General features: G+C 43.6%; 2 protein-coding genes across 2 annotated transcripts in view; one reads left to right on the forward strand and one right to left on the reverse strand.

Moving 5' to 3' along the window:
* LOC132403756 (chymotrypsin-like elastase family member 2A) overlaps window positions 1–17,660 on the reverse strand; it is a 49,919-nt gene that overhangs the window by 26,182 nt on the left and 6,077 nt on the right. The window contains exons 2-3 of the mRNA XM_059987455.1: window positions 3,171–3,247; window positions 2,360–2,469 (exon numbers count right to left, since the gene is read on the reverse strand). Coding sequence (XP_059843438.1) covers window positions 2,360–2,469; window positions 3,171–3,247 — 187 coding nt within the window. The remainder of the gene's footprint in view (window positions 1–2,359; window positions 2,470–3,170; window positions 3,248–17,660) is intronic.
* Window positions 3,256–9,104, forward strand: LOC132396666 (uncharacterized). The gene is made up of 2 exons (XM_059974434.1): window positions 3,256–4,269; window positions 5,052–9,104. Exon 2 carries the CDS (start codon window positions 5,219–5,221, stop codon window positions 7,088–7,090), a length of 1,872 nt encoding a protein of 623 aa, XP_059830417.1. The 5' UTR covers window positions 3,256–4,269; window positions 5,052–5,218; the 3' UTR covers window positions 7,091–9,104.

A 17,660-nucleotide genomic window follows, 5' to 3' on the forward strand; every position in this document is an offset into this window, starting at 1 on the left:
GATCATATGAATACTGATTTAGGGTTCCAACCATAACATCAACAAGTCCTTTCCCACTGCAGACGCTGCTTGATCTATTGAGATCCTCCAGCAGATAGTTTATTGCACCATTCTTTGTGCGATCCAAGGGATGCGGCCAGTGTTTAGAAAGGAGTGCATTCAAAGTTAAAAATAGTTCACTGAATGAGTTATGCAACTGGATCCTAGGCCAGTGATTAATACACAGTTCAATATATACTAAATAAGCTTATTCCTTTAAACAAAAACACATGGTTGCAACAAGTAAGTGTGCACCCACAACTCTTCACCACTAAGTTTTTCTTACTTGACATCTGTATCTGTTGCAGATTCATGGATGGAAACTAATTATTATGATCAAGTAATAATTCTAATTTTGTTATATCGTATGACTGTAGGAAGTAGAAAAACTAAACTGATTTTGCCTATTATTTGTTAAACCATTAATTCCTGCATAGGTCTAATAAGTTATAGTACAGTGGTTATAATCTAAATTTGAAATTGCAAAGCTTTGTCACCACAGAACAGAACAGAGAACAGAGAACAGAGCATAGGTGTTCAGCGAAACGGTCTCCCAGACTGTGTCGGGTCTCACCAATATATAGAAAGCCACATCGGGAGCACCAGACAGAGTATACCACACCAGCCGACTCACAGGCAAAGTGTCGCCTCACCTGGAAGGACTGTCTGGGGCCCTGAATGGTGGTGAGGGATTCCGCCACCTCCAACAGGATCCCACTACTAAGCCCATCTTCCCCTCACCTCCTCCTTCTGCTTTCCGCAGGGATCGCTCCCTACGCGACTCCCTTGTCTATTCGCCCCCCCCCCATCCCTTCCCACCGATCTCCCTCCCGGCACTTATCCTTGTAAGAGGAACAAGTGCTACACCTGCCCTTATACTTCCTCCCCTGACGCAGACTGGGAGACCGTTTCACTGAACACCTACACTCTGTCTGCTAGAGAAAGCAGGGTCTCCCAGTGGCCACACATTTTAATTCCACGTCTCATTCCCATTCTGATATGTCTATCCATGGCCTCCTCTACTGTCAAGGTGAAGCCACACTCAGATTGGAAGAACAACACCTTATATTCTGTCTGGGTAGCCTCCAACCTGATAGCATGAACGTTGACTTATCTAACTTCCGTTAACGCTCCTCCTCCCCTTCTTACCCCATCCCTTATCTATCTATCTATCTATTTATTTATTATTACCTCCCTTTTTTCCTCTTTTTTTTCTCTCTCTGTCCCTTTCACAATCACTCCTTGCCTGCTCTCCATCTCCCTCTGGTGCTCCTCTCCCCCTTTCTTTCTCCCTAGGCCTCCCATTCCATGATCCTCTCCCTTCTCCAGCTCTGTATCCCTTTTGCCAATCAACTTTTCAGCTCTTAGCTTCATCCCTCCCCGTCCTGTCTTCTCCTATCATTTTGGATTTCCCCCTCCCCCTCTCACTTCCAAATCTCTTACTATCTCTTCTTTCAGTTAGTCCTGACGAAGGGTCTCGGCCGGAAACATCGACTGTACTTCTTCCTATAGATGCTGCCTGGCCTGCTGCTTTCCACCAGCATTTTGTGTGTGTTGCTTGTATTAGTGCCTGCCTTCGTTTGTATACGTTGCCTGCACGAAGAGGGGGAGCTTGCTACATGAGCAACAGCTTGTTCTCCATATTGTACTGCCCTTGCTTGGTGTATTGGTTTACAGATCATGTAGCGAGCTAGGACACAATATCCATTGTTGATCCCAGCCAGCGGCGGGCTTCCAGAGTTCTGCCATATACCTACTTCTTGCATTTGACCTCCTAAAGTTAAAAAATGGATTTGTTCAGATTAAATTACATCTGCCATGCCTGTGCCCAAGTTTACAACTAATCCATATGCTGCTGTATACTTTGACAACCTTTCTGCAGTCTAGAATTCTACCAATTTTCTGAATCAGACTATCTGTATTTTCTTCCGTCATTAACATATAGTACATTACAAACAGCAGTGGTCCTAGCACTCATCGTAGCTGAACAGCACTTGTCACAGATACCTAGCCAGATTAACAACCTTCTATCACTAACCTCTTTCTTTTATGACCAAGGCAATGTTGTGTCCAATTTCCCAGTCTCCCAGCTCATTGTGGGTCTCATATCACTTAATCTCCGGACCAGTCTACCATGAAGGATGTTGCAAAAAGCTTTTCTGAAGTCAATGCAGACAACATCTGCTATCCTACCTTCATTAATCATCTGCATTACTTTCTCTAAATAATACTTCCAAGATAGGACCAGTTGGGCATAATCTCATGCTGAATATTGGCACAAAACGAAGATACAATGCTCATCTTAATGTAACTGACTTACTCAACAATGCAATGTGCTGCAGTCATAACCCATTTTCCAGAAATAAGGGATCCACCACACATATGTTGGAAGTAGTTAGGATCGTTCTCATAAGCAAACTGCAAAGAGACCTAAAATAAAAAGAAGACAGAAAAGTGCTATTACAATTTACTTTCCTTTTCATACAAAGTGAACTCAGGTTGGGAAAGCCGTTCAAATAGCAAGGATGTGCTTGTGCAGTCGCCTTTGAAACTTGAGATTAGAATATTGACAAGGTTCACTGGATTATGGAAATGTTCCGGAATATCATTAGTTGACATAACGGGAAAAACCTAGGAGGAATATATCCTCACATAAAGCAAAAATTCAAGGAAAAATGTGTCGTGCATTAACCCTTCAAATTGAATGGCTGCTGATCTGTGAATACAAAATGGGTATCCTGCGCTGATCTCAATTTTACCAGGGTGGTCAGGCCCGAGGATGGTTAAGGGAAAAAAAAGGGGAGTTCTAAAAACCATCTTGAATGCATATGAAATGAACTCATGCAGATACGGAAAAGAAGACTACATTTGATGAGACAGTTAAATAATTAACAGTTCATATGGCCAACTTCGCCCTTTTGTGCCTATATTTAACCGTTAATGACCTACAATCAACAGAAACCGTGCATATATTATATGTAATAGAAAACTCTATATATTATTAAGATGAGCACATCCATGAAGTCATATGTGAACTTTATATACTTGATGAACTCATTTTAATGTCATCATGTTGATGTTTTCTTACAAATATCCTATTGTGCATATTCAGTGAGCTAGAATTTGCTTACTTGCCATGGCCAGCTATGTGGAAGTGCCTCGTGTCCGCCAACAACACGCCCCGTGAGCGGGTTTGCAGCTATAGCCCCTACAACGTGGAAAGGGAAAAAATACAAATCAAGTACAAGCAATTTAACATGGGAAGAAATTGTCTTAAGAGTAGTTGTTATTTTTAATTCCTTTGCTTTCCAAACTGGCAATGAAGTAAAAACAACTTTAAGTCACGGTTAAATCTTACTGAGGCAAAGAGTGAAGAGCAGGTACTGGAACATGTTGTCTGAGTATACTTGTCACCCAGTTTCTCATATATATACTTCTAAGTGTGTCACAAGATATTGCCCATTCAAATATACTGTATAAGATAACAGCCGTTCAAAAACCATTACGTTATTAGAAGGCTGTGCCAAATATGCCTGTGAAACTGACCAGACCCAGTGAAAGTCATCAGTAAAAGAAATTATTTACATTGATTGGTTATCGCAGTTCATACGTTCTCCCCTGCTGTTTGCCGTAAGGACCATTCAAAAGATTTTGTTGATAGATAACTCTGAGTTTTTAACTTTACCATGCTTCCCTGCTCAGTAGTTGTCAGAGTCCAGAAACTTTACTCTCATTCCTTATTCTCCCTGTACTATGAGGTTCCTTTGGTTTTCATCTTCTACCCGACTGTAGAAGATACAGTGGATTGTCCTTTGCAAGTTCTGCCATCTTCAATGTGATTCCATCCCTTCCCTTTCAGCAGTCCCTTTGTGTCTTTCTGGTCTGCTTTTTCATCCCTAGAAAGTACACGTTTTATGAAACTTTCTATAGAACTACAGTAGATATTACACCTTTTTAGCCACATAGCGACTGACAGTTCTTCCAGGAGGACCAGTGATTCACTTGGATTTCTTTTAATCTGGCTTATTGTATTCAATTTTCAAGTTGTGATCTCCTTTGGAGAAAACAGTTGCAGATACTGGACTGAACGCAGCATAAGAAATAAAATGGATGATCTTGAAATTCAGCTATAGATTGGCAAGTATGACGTCGCGGCCATCTCTGAAACTTGGTTAAAGGGCGGCTGCCATTGGGAGTTGAATGTCCAAGGAGATACGGTGTATCGGAAAGGTAGGTTAGTAGGCAGAGGGGGTGGTGTGGCTCTGCGTATAAGAAATAATATTACATCATTAGAAAGGGATGACAGGATTGGTAGGTGTAGAGTCTCTATGGGTTGAGTTAAGAAATGATCAAGGGTAAAATGACCCTAATAGCAGTTGTATACAGACTTCCAAACTGTAGCTGGGGTGTGGATTACAAATTACAGCATGATAGAAAAGGCATATCAGAAGGGCAATGTCATAATCATTGTGCTGTCTTTACGACAGTTATTTAGTTTATAATATTTTCGCTTAGTAATTCATTCAATAGTGTTTTCTAGTTAGAATTAGAAGTGTTTAAAGTATATTCATTGCATGTAAAATATATCGGCATGCGATGACGTCACATCCGGTTTCGCCGCGTCTTGTGGGAAAGTACCGGTTTGAAATTAACGCGAGGGTGGGGGCTCACCACGAGGCACACCTGAGCAGAAGTTGTTTTGCAGGCATGAGAAATCACAGTGAGAGCAACACTGTAAGTTAATAGATAATCGATATATTGAACTAAGATGTTAATGCCGATCCTGTTAGAAGTAACGACGGTCGATAATGTTTATGCTTTCGTTAGTTAAAGAGTTGCGGATAGTTTGCATTGAAGTGTATTTAAAGTAGTCAATGGAGCAGGTAAACTCTGCCTGTATACTGCACCTTAGTGTAATGTAGTTATAGTCACCTTTGCAAGTATTTATAATTGAAATGTGATATTAAGGAAGGAACAAATACTGTATCAATCTTGTATTGTTTTATCAACAGTTTTCACCATATGTTAATGTGAAGAGTGAACAGTAAATGGTTAATCTTACTGCGATCTGGTTTCATTGACTGTGGTTTATCTCGACGTTGAATTCGGCGTTATTAGTACACCCGAAGGAGAACGTTACAGTGAAAAAGCGGCATTATCAGGTGTTTCAAGTGCTGCAATGTCAGCTCGATCCGGCATCAAGTCGATGGCGCCCAGCGACAAGGGCAGTAGAGCGACATCAAGTAAGTCCACCCAGGCAAGAGCCAGGGCAGAAGCCGCCAAGGTGCGACTGCGCTACGCCAGACAAGAAGCAGTTTTGAAAATGAAACAGGCCGCCAGAGAAGCCGAAATCCAGAAGGAAAGGGCCACCAGACAAAGTAAAGCGGCCGCCAGAGAAGCCGAAACACAGGCGAAAATCCAGAAGGAAAGGGCCGCCAGACAAAGGGAAGCGGCCACCAGAGAAGCCGAAACCCAGTTGGAAATGGCAAAAATATCGACAGAGTTGCAAGTGCTGCAGCTAGAAAGAGAAGAAGAAGCTGCCAAGGCGGAAGCAGAGTACATAGAAGAAGCTGAAGGGTCGCATGATCTGACCGAAGTAAGATCTACTTTAGAAAGGACCAGATTGGAACGCACAAGCGACTATGTACAATCTCAAATAGACAGGCAGGCTCGTCTCTCCTCTCCATACGTATTCGATAACTTCCCCAGCTACGAGGAACCTCAGAGAGGCACGATTGCATCACATCCATACGAGGAAGACAATTTACCCTTGCGACTCCGTGATGAAGTCAAGAACGAAAGAGCTGACAACCGATACTTCTCGACACCAAACTTACAAAGTTTGATGCGAAGAGACGCGGAGGTCGAATCCAGGATGGCAAATTCCATGAGAAATGTACGCTCTCAGTCATATAGGCGCCAACGTACTTCTCCAGCCCGCATGCCGCTTACAGCTGATCCCACGATGCAGTATTTAGCACGACGGGATCTCGTCACTTCGGGACTGTACCAGTTTGACGATAAACCTGAAAATTACCGTGCATGGTACTCCACATTCACCAACGCAATCGACGGAGTCCAGCTCAGTGCAACCCAAAAGTTGGACCTTATGGTGAAATGGCTGGGGAAAGAATCACGCGACCAGGTGAGACGCATACGTTCAGTGTACATCAACAAACCCGAGCTAGCTTTAAGCAAAGCTTGGGAGAGACTTCGGGAGGGCTATGGGGCCCCCGAAATTATTGAAGCGGCGCTATATCGACGTCTGGAAAACTTTCCTAAGGTGTCAGCCAAAGATCACGTTAAGTTAAGAGAATTCGGAGATTTACTCATGGAGATCCAAGGCGCCAAAGAAGACGGCTACTCAGCTGGTCTAGTATACCTAGATACTCCATCCGGGATTAGACAAGTCGTGGACAAACTTCCATTTGGGCTGCAGGACAGGTGGCTGTCCGTTGCTTTAGATTACAAGGAAGACCACGATGATCGATTTCATCCCTTTAAGCTCCTCACTAGGTTTGTGTGCAGGGAGGCAAAGAAGCGATACGACCCTAGCCTCGCGGGCCCAGGAAGCAGTACGATTTACACCAAGCCAGGTGGATCCTCTTCGAATGTTCTCAACATTGATAAACCCGTGTCAGTGCTCAAGACCGAAGCCCTTACAACTAACAACGACCCTGGCAAGTATTGTCCATTGCATAACAAACCTCACCCCCTCAAAGGATGCAGAATGTTTAGGGAAAAACCCCTTGCAGAGAGGACGGCCCTTCTCAAAGAGAAAAGAATATGTTTTAGATGCTGTTCCTCAACCTCTCACCTCGCCAGAGAGTGTACGATCGCCGTGAAGTGTCCGGAATGTGATATCACGGATCACATCGGGGCCATGCATCCCGACCTGTCACCGCAAACCGACAAACCCTCCTTCACCCCCACAACAGGACGGCGGGGAGGGAGAGGCTCACTCCAGGACAACAATTGTCAGCTCGAACTGTACAGAAGTTTGCGGTCAAGCTCAGTCAAGCCATTCTTGTTCCAAGATCTGCCTCACTAAGGTGTACCCTAAAGGAGCCAAAGACAAGGCCATCAAAGCCTATGTGATTCTGGATGTTCAGAGCAATTGCTCACTAGTCAGTCCAGAGTTCTTTAAATTGTTCAACATTGAGAGTGAGCAGTTCCCATACTACCTCAAAACTTGCTCAGGCAACATGGAAACCCAAGGAAGGAAGGCAGAAGGCATCCAGATCGAGTCCCTGGATGGTAAAGTCGTCATCTGTCTCCCTCCGCTCTTAGAGTGCGATGGAATCATGAATAACCGCACTGAGATCCCGACACCAAGTGCGGCGCTACACCAGCCACATCTCCACCACATCGCCAAACACATCCCAGAACTGGATCCAAAAGCGGAAGTACTCCTGCTATTAGGAAGAGATGTAATCCGGGTATACAAGGTTAGGCAGCAGGTCAATGGACCACACGATGCCCCCTTTGCACAACGCTTGGATCTAGGCTGGGTGGTGATAGGAGGGGTGTGCCCTGAAGACGTACACAAACCGATGGTTAACACACTCAAGACCAATGTGCTAGAGAGTGGCTGCCATTCAATCTTTCAACCCTGCCCGAGTGTCCCGTGCATTAAGGAAGCACAACAAGACGTTAACAAGCGTAAAGTAACTGACGAGACGCTAGGTCAGTCAGTTTTCATTCAAACCGAGCACGGAAATAAACTTGCACAATCAGCTCAAGATGCCATTTCTTTAAAAACAAAGGACACCAAGGTCTTCAGAGATGAAGCAAATAATGGGGTTGCCCCATTGCCTTTCAGAGAACCACGCCAGCGCTCATCAGATAACAAAGAGCAGGCAGTCAAACGGTTCACGTCCTTACGGAAAACCCGGAAAAGGAAACCTGAGATGCAGCAATGCACCTGATTGACTCACGAGGTACTATGCACCCTAATGGCAGAGGTCACAGCCATTATAAACGCACAACCACTCCTACCTGTGTCTTCTGACCCAGAAAACCCCTTCATACTTTCGCCATCAATGCTCCTTACGCAGAAGGCAGGAGCTTCCCCTCCACCAGGAGACTTCTCAGACGAGGATTTGTACACAAAGCAACGGAGACAAGTCCAGGCTCTGGCAAATCAGTTCTGGTCTCGCTGGAGACAGGAATATCTACCCTTGTTGCAACAGAGACAAAAGTGGACAGAACCCCGCAGGAATCTTCAAGTTGGAGACTTAGTCCTGCTCAGGGACAAGCAAATCGCCCGCAACAGCTGGCCAATGGCCAGAATCACTGCTACATTCCCTAGCGGGGATGGACATGTCAGGAAGATCGAATTGAAGACTACCGACCAAGGCGATGTGAAGGCCAGTTACAGAAGTTATTCTACTTCTACCTAATGACTGATTAAGAGACTAAGTTTTGTACTCTGTTCATTATGACCTTACGAAGGTCAAGCGGGGAGTGTGCTGTCTTTACGACAGTTATTTAGTTTATAATAGTTTCGCTTAGTAATTCATTCGATAGTATTTTCTAGTTAGAATTAGAAGTGTTTAAAGTATATTCATTGCATGTAAAATATATCGGCATGTGATGACGTCACATCTGGTTTCGCCGCGTCTTGTGGGAAAGTACCGGTTTGAAATTAACGCGAGGGTGGGGGCTCACCACGAGGCACACCTGAGCAGAAGTTGTTTTGCAGGCATTAGAAATCACAGTGAGAGCAACGCTGTAAGTTAATAGATAATCGATATATTGAACTAAGATGTTAATGCCGATCCTGTTAAAAGTAACGACGGTCGATAATGTTTATGCTTTCGTTAGTTAAAGAGTTGCGGATAGTTTGCATTGAAGTGTATTTAAAGTAGTCAATGGAGCAGGTAAACTCTGCCTGTATACTGCACCTTAGTGTAATGTAGTTATAGTCACCTTTGCAAGTATTTACAATTGAAATGTGATATTAAGGAAGGAACAAATACTGTATCAATCTTGTATTGTTTTATCAACAGTTTTCACCATATGTTAATGTGAAGAGTGAACAGTAAATGGTTAATCTTACTGCGATCTGGTTTCATTGACTGTGGTTTATCTCGACGTTGAATTTGGCGTTATTAGTACACCCGAAGGAGAACGTTACAATCATTGTTGGGGATTTTAACATGAAAGTGGATTGGGAAAACCAGGCCAGCACTTGACCTCAAGAGAGAGAATTTGTAGACTGTCTAAGGGATAGCTTTTTAGAACAACTTGTTGTTGAGCCCAATAGGTGATCGGCCGTGCTGGATTGGGTGTTGTGCAATGATCCAGAGGAGAGCTTAAGGTTAAGGACCTCTTAGGGAACAGTGATCACAATATGATTGAGTTCACTTTGAAACTTGAGAAAGAGAAACTAAATTCCAATATGTTGGTATTTCAGTGGAATCAAAGAAATTACAATGGCATGAGAGGGGAACTGGCCAAGGTTGACTGGAAAGGGACACTAGCAGGAAGGACAGTAGAGCAGCAATGGCTGGAATTTCTGCAAAAAATGAGGGAAATGCAAGACAGATATATTCCAAATAAGAAGAAATTTTCGAATGGAAGTAGGACACTACCATGGCTGACAAGTGAAGTCAGAGCCAAAGTAAAAGCAAAAGAGAGGGCATACAAAGAAACCAAAGCTAGTGGGAAGATAGAGGATTGGGAAGCTTTTAAAAACTTGCAGAAGGAAACTAAGAAGGTCATTAGTAAGGAAAAGATGAATTATGAAAGGAAGCTGCTGACTAATAACAAAGAAGATACTAAAAGCTTTTTTAAGTATATAAAGGGTAAAAGAGAGTTGAGGGTAGATATAGGACCAATAGAAAATGACACGGGAGATATTGTAATGAGAGTCGCAGAGATGGCAGTGGAACTGATTATTTTGTATCAGTCTTCATAGTGGAAAACATCTACAGTAACCGGACATTCAAGAGTGTCAGGGAAGTGAAGACTGTGCAGTGAAAATTACAACTGAGAAGGTGCTCAGGAAGCTAAATGGTCTGAGGGTAGATAAATCTCCTGTACCTGATGGAATGCACCCTGAGGTTGTGAAGGAAGTAGCTGGGAAGATTGCGGAGGCACTAACAACGATCTTTCAAGAATCGATAGATTCTGGCATTGTACCAGATGACTGGAAAATTGCAAATGTTACTCTGCTATTTAAGAAGGGTGGGAGGCAGCAGAAAGGAAACTATAGACCTGGTAGCCTGACATCAGTGGTTGGGAAGCTGTTGGAAGCGATAGTTAGGGATGAGATTACAGAGTACCACAATGCTCATGACAAGAAAGGCCAAAGCCAGCATGGTTTCCTGAAAGGAAAATCCTGCCAGACTAACCTACTGCAGTTTATTGAGGTAATTACAAGCTGGGTAAATAAAGGGGATGCGGTAGATATAGTGTACTTGGATTTTCAGAAGGCCTTTGACAAGGTGCCGCACATGAGGCTGCTTAGCAAGATAAGAGCCCATGGAATTACAGGGGAGTTACTAGCTTCGGTGGAGTATTGGTTGATCAGCGGAAAGCAGAGAGTGGGAATAAAGGGATCCTATTCTGGCTGGCTGCTTGTTACCAGTGGAGTTCCACAGTGGTCGGTGTTGGGACCGCTGTTTTTCATGATGATTTGGACAATGGGATTAATGGATATGTGGCTAAATTTGCCAATGATATAAAGATAGGTGGAGGAGCGGGTATTGTTGAGGAAACAGAGAGCCTGCAGAGAGACTTAGATGGTTTAGGGCAGGGGTCGGCAACGTTTACCACTGAAAGAGCCAATATGGACCCATTTCCCACAGGAAAGAAAACACTGGGAGCCACAAAACCCGTTTGACATTTAAAATGAAATAACACTGCATACAACGGTTTTTTTTTGCCTTTATGCTATGTATAAACAAACTATAATGTGTTGCATTTATGAAATTGATGAACTCCTGCAGAGAAAACGAAATTACATTTCTGCATGCAACAAAAACATTTTGAACTCCGAAAAAAAGACGTTGGGTTGAAGGTTACTCCATAGTTAGCCTACCTTGGATCGAAGAATTAAAAGAAAGCGCGCACTGGCGGGTGTCAGGCATTGGCAGTGGTGATGTATATTAATAGCGATAAAAAACACGTTGTAGCGGTGTAGCGCTACATGCAGCACTAAAACAAAGACACTGCAGTCAAAGGTAACTTTATTCAAACTAAACGGCCTTGATTTAAAGCCTCCCTCAACCCGTCCCCGTGGGCGCAGATGCTCCAAAAGGCATGTACTCACAAACCCCCGTAGGCTATCTCTCTTAGCCAGAACGGTGGCTAATTGTGAGCCAGTTCAGATGTGCCAGGAAATGGGGTCTCCACAAAGTTTTTAGATTGTACAAGATCACCATAATCTTCAAATTTCGAATTACATTTCAAAAATTAACAAACTACGGGGAGCCGCAGCACAGAGACCCTTGGTTTAGGGGAATGGGCAAAGAAGTGGCAAATGAAATACAATGTTGGAAAGTGTATGGTCATGCACTTTGGTGGAAGAAATAAATGGGCAGACTATTATTTAGATGGGGAGAGAATTCAAAATGCAGAAATGCAAAGGGACTTTAGATTCCTTGTGCAAGATACCCTAAAGGTTAACCTCCAGGTTGAGTCGGTGGTGAAGAAGGCGAATGCAATGTTGGCATTCATTTCTAGAGGTATAAAATATAAGAGCAGGGATGTGATGTCGAGGCTCTATAAGGTACTCGTGAGACCACACTAAAATTGTGTGCAGTTTTGGGCTCCTTATTTTATAAAGGATATACTGACATTTGAGAGAGTTCAGAGAAGATTCACGAGAATGATTCAATGATTTCAGGAATGAAAGGGTTACCATATGAGGAACATCTAGCAGCTCTTGGGCTGTATTCCCTGGAGTTCAGGAGAATGAGGGGGGGGGGGGATCTCATAGAAACACTCCGTATGTTAAAAGGCCTGAACAGATTAGATATGGCAAAGTTATTTCTCATGGTAGGGGATTCTAGGAGAAGAGGGCACAACTTCAGGATTGAAGGACGTCCTTTTAGAACTGAGATGCGGAGAAATTACTTTAGTCAGAGGATGGTAAATCTGTGGAATTTGTTGCCATGAGCGGCTGTGGAGGCCAAGTCATTGGGTGTATTTAAGGAAGAGATCAATAAGTTCTTGATTAGCCATGGCATCATGGGGCATTGGGAGAAGGCAGGGGAGTGGGTATGACTGGAAAAGTTGGATCAGCCCATGATTGAATGGCAGAGCAGATTTGATAGGCTGAATGGCCTACTTCTGCTCCTTTATCTTACGGTCTTATGGTCTTATAAGGTGAAAACACTGCAGAACATCTCTGTTTGGTTCACAAGGATAAGCTAATCTTCTTGCTGCCTGTCATTTTAGCTCTGCATTACACCCCCAATCCGAACTATCCATCTGCTGCCTTCTGTTCCAGCAATGGCCAACGTAAGTGTGAGGAACAGTATTTAATCTTCCATACAGGCACATTGAAAACTTCAGGACTCAATTTCAAGTTGGATGATTGCATATAACATTGTTTTTTGTTCTGTATGAGCACTGGGCATAACTACGGTAAGATTATCCTTCGTATTATTTACTCTGTTTATCTCCTCCCATCGACAGTGCCTGATCTCCTGGGCATTTCAGACATTTTAAATCCTAAATCATGACAACCAAATAGAAGCTAATCCTTCCTACTTACTTTGTCCAGGCCCCTCATACAATTCCCTACCTAACTCATGTTAGCGATCACAGCCAACCAAATTTTCCCTCACAGCTACAGCTTTCCAACTGAGCTGCATCCTCATAGGTCTCCTCTGTACACATCCAGTGTGATTGCATCTTCCACTAATGTCTGTTGACCAGAATTGCAAATCGTACTCAAGATGTGGCCTGACTAATTCTGTATACAGGATTAAGATAGCTGCCCTGCACTTCGGATTCTATGTCTCAATTGATACAGGAAAGCATCTAGCATGCTTTTTTCTAAAACCATTTTACTATCCTGCCTCCTTTAAGAATAAGTTAACCTGAAGTTTATGGTATGTTTGTTTCTCCCCACCTCTCAACATCTTCCCATCTACTGTATATTCCCTTGGCTTACTGCTCAGTCTCAATTTGCCTCTTTGTTCTTTCAGTTCAATGCTTTCCCATTCACTGTCAACTATTTGGACAACCTCTGAAAACTTCTGTATCACTTAAGTATAATTTATTAACAAAAAGCAGACTGTGTCTCTGTCCTGAGAAACCCCACTGGCAACAATCCTCCTGTCACAACACTGCATTTAAGCCATTAATCCTTCGCTTTCTGTCACTTAGGTTTCGCATCCAGTGTATCTTTCGCTCTTGGATCCTTTGAGCTTTTCCTTATGACAAAAGTAATGTGGGTCTTTTAAACATTAACAAAGATAGAACATATGAAGAACACAGCAAGACAGAGAAATTAAACAAATACTTTGTGGCCATCTTCACAGAGGAATGTCCATGCAGGTAGGTAGCCATATTGGCATATTAATAATAGCATCATGTTGGGAAGTGGGCTTAATGCCTAATGGTTGACATGGAAGAATGGGTGAATGGCCTGGTCCCATACTGTATCATTCTATCAGACTAAGATACAGTAAAACAGTGGAGAATAACAAATTAGACAATGGACATTAGAAAGATGGAGAAATAAGAGAGGCTGAAAGTTAGTAAGTGTCCAGCACCTGCAGATAATTTGACAGCTGCGGTATTGTAGTTTGTGAGGTGGATCTGTATCTTAAGATCTTGAAAGACCGCATAAGAAAGGAGGCAAAAAGAGAAATTACAATTCAGTTGTAAGGAAGTGTTAGAGTCTATCATAGTTGTTATTAGGGCAATTAAAAGTAGGATTGGACAGAGTCAACATGGATTCATGAAATCTGATTGTCTTTTTTTTGACATTGCTGCTAATGGATACCAGTGGATTTGGTGTATCTGGACTCTCAGAAGGGCTTTGATAAGATATTTGGTGTAATGTACTGCCCTGTAGGTTAACTGACAGTGAACAGAAAGTTGGAGTAAATGGGATGATTTTCAGCTGGGAGGCTGGGAGGTTTGCAGTGCTACAGCCAAGTCTGCACCTGTTACAAATACTATTGAGTTGGAAACAGGTGCCATATATCCATGTTTTCAGATTATTTGAAGCTCGTGGCACAAAGGTTTGTAAGGTGGATGCCTCATAAGCAAGGGGTAAAGTCAGGCTATGTGAATGGGTGAGGATATGGCAGATGGAAACTAATACGGGCAAACATGAAGATAAAAAAACTGGAAAGCAGAGTATTTTTATTGGTGGTGACAGATGGAAAGGTATTGTTCAGGAGAACCTGAGCGTCCTTGTACAAAAATCACCAAATGCCAGCCGGCAGCTTGAGCAAACAGTTAGAAAGGCAAACAATATGTTGACCTTAATTTTAAGTGTTTTGAGTACAGAAGTAAAGATGTCTTACTGCAATTCCAACATTCCCTTTGATTTTTTTTTACAGCCGCACAGACCAACCGTTGCTCAAAGCAGGAAACTTGTTCATGGCCTAAAAACTAGGTGCCACTCTAAAAGAACATTATCTAAAAGGAAATTTCAGCTGCACAAGAACAAAGGCTTGATGTGATGGAGCATTTCAGTGACCGCGTGGCGGCGCACCTGCACAGTGGTTAGGCCCCTGATAAGAGCGCACCTGGAGTATTGCGTGTAAGTTTGGTCTCGCTAGCTGAGGAAGAGATATCCAGTGTGCTTGCCTTCATCTGTCAGGGCACTGAGTACAAGGGTTGGGATGGCTTGATATGGCAACTGTATTTCCCAAGACCACAGGGAACGACAGAGGGTTGTGCATACGGCTCAGCACACTACAGAAACCAACCTCCCTTCCATGGACTCTGTCTACACTTCCCTCTGCCTCAGTAAAGCAGCCAGCCAAAATCAGAGACCCCCACCCACCCAGATGTTCTCACTCTCTCCCCCATCTGCTCCCCACCATTGATGCAAAATACAAAAGCCTCCAAGCCTATACTACCAGGCTCAAGGCAGTTTCTATCCCACTGCTCATTGTCTAGTATGATTAAATGGACTCTTCACCTCACAATCTCCCTCATTACGGCCTTGCAGCTTATCATCCACCTGCTCTGCACCTTCCCTGTAACTAACATCTGATTCCACATTCTTCATTGTCTTCACTTGTACTCTCCCAAAGCACAGCTCTGATAAAACGAACTGAATGGACGGTGTGCAGAGCTTTTCATTGTATCTCTGTGCATGTGACAACAGTAAGCCGATTCACTACTTCACCAATTTACACCATGCAGTTCTGGTCACATGAGTTATCGGAAAGGATGACTTTAAACTGGGCTCGATGCAGGAAAATTTTACAAAGCTGTTGCCAGGACTGAAGGTGGGAGATGCAAAGAGATTCTGGATAGCCTGTGCCCTTTTCCCCTGGTACATAGGAGGTTGGGGGTGGTCATATAGAGATTTATAAAGTCTGGAGAGGCATTCATAATATGATTGGTCACAACTTCTACTTAGGGTAAGGAAGATTAGCTCTACTGGGTATTGTTTTAAGGTGAGAAGAAAGGATTTCAAAGGTACCTGAGGATCAACCTTTTCACACAGGTGATGGGGGTGGAGCTGCCAGAGGAAGTTGTAGAAGCAAGTACAATTACGTTTAAGATATACTTTGACAGCTACATGGGTAACAAATGTTTATGGAATATCGGCCAAACAGGGGATTAACTCAAAGACATAAGAGGTACTGCAGATGCGGGAAATCTAGAACAATACACACAATGTGCTGGAGGAGCTCAGCAGGTCAGGCAGCATCTGTGGATGGGAATGAACTGAGACCGGAAACGAAGGGGGAAGAAATCAGGAAAAGGAGGTGGGAGGAGGGGAGGAAGAAGTACAAGGAGGCAGGTGAAAGGTGAAACCGAGAGAGGAGAAGAGGGTAAAGTAAAGAGCTGGAAAGCTGATTGCTGGAAGAGATAAAGGGCTGGGGAAGGGGGAATCTGACAGGAGAGCAGAAACCATGGAAGGAAGGAAAGGGGAGGAGCACCAGAGGGAGGTGATAGGCAGGTAGGAAGAGAATGTGTGAGAGGGAAACAAAAATGCAGAATGATGCAGGAGAGGACAGGGCAGCAATTAACAGAAGTTCGAGAAGTCGATGTTTATGCCATCAGGGTGGAGGCTACCCAGACGGAATATAAGATGTTTCACTTCCAGCCTGAGTGTGGCCTCATCATGACAGTAGAGGAGGCCAATGACTGACCTGTTGGAATGGGAAGTGGAATTAAAATGGATGGCCACATCGAGATCCTGCTTTCTCTGACAGATAGAGCGAAGGTGCTTGGCGAAGCAGTCTCCCAACCTATGTAGGGTCTCTCTGATATACAGAAGGCCACACTGGGAGCACCGGATACAGTAGATGATCCCAACAGTCTCATAGGTGAAGGGTCACCTCACCTGGGAGGACTGATTGGGACCCTGAGAGGTAGTGAGGGAGGAGGTGTAGGGTCAGGTGTGGTATGTGTTCCACTTACAAGGATAAGTCCCAGGAGGGAGATCAGTGGGGAGGGAGGGACGAGTGGACGAGGGGGCGGAAAGTGGAGAATGTGAGGGAGGGGGAAATGTGTTTGGTGGTGGGATCTTGTTGGAGATGGCAGAAGTTACGGAGAATTATGTGCTGGTGGGTGAGGACAAGAGGAACCCTGTCTCTGGTGTGGCAGTGGGTGGATGGGGTGAGGGCAGATGTGCGCAGAATGGAAGAGATGCAGGAAAGGGCAGTATTGACGGTGGAGGAGGGGAAGCCCCGTTCTTTGAAGAAGGACATCACAGTTGTTCTTGAATGAAAAGCCTCATCCTGAGAACAGGTGTGGTGTGGCGGGGTTGTCAGGTAGACAACCTGGTCAGTTTGGACCTGTTTAGACATGCTGTATGACTCCATAATTCTAAGGCTATTAAGAATCTACTTGCAATAGAGGGAGTACAATGAAAGTTCACAAATTGACTCCTGGGATGAGGGACTAAGCATCAATAAGTTTTCCATTGAAGCCTGTGTGTTCAGGTGTTCGTGTATGTGACAATACGCTTGTCATATGACTGACTGCTGTGACCCACTGAACATCTCCAGCTGTTAGATTTTAACTGGTGTTTCTTTAGTGGCTGATGCCCTTCTCTGAATGCTGTGCAATTAAGAGCTATGTTGAACTAAGTGTGATCCTGTCAACAACCAAGAAAATCCCATTTTCAAGTCTCTTCCTGAGTGTAAACTGCCCTAATGCTATTTCAAATTTGCTTATGACCAAGTCTCAAAATTCTGGAGGCGACTAGTGATAAACATAACAATACTTCAGTACTTCCAAAAAAAAGAGATTCTGCAGATGCTGGAAATCCAGAGCAACTTCAAAATAATTCAAAAATAGGTGAAAGCAAATTACTAGGTAACAGAATCCAACCTTCACCTAGTCGGGGACATAGATTTTGTTCTTATAGCCTAACTCAAGGATTCCTCTTGAATATCAGCTGTTTATTTGCCTCTTTGGAACTAATGGTTTCCCGTGACTTTGGTACATTTCCACTCTGTATC

Source organism: Hypanus sabinus, chromosome 1 (assembly GCF_030144855.1).
Source record: "Hypanus sabinus isolate sHypSab1 chromosome 1, sHypSab1.hap1, whole genome shotgun sequence".
Lineage (NCBI taxonomy): Eukaryota > Metazoa > Chordata > Chondrichthyes > Myliobatiformes > Dasyatidae > Hypanus > Hypanus sabinus.

Excerpts from the sequence above, each read along its gene's own strand:
- LOC132396666 (XM_059974434.1), top strand. The coding sequence starts at position 5,219 with ATGTCAGCTCGATCCGGCATCAAGTCGATGGCGCCCAGCGACAAGGGC.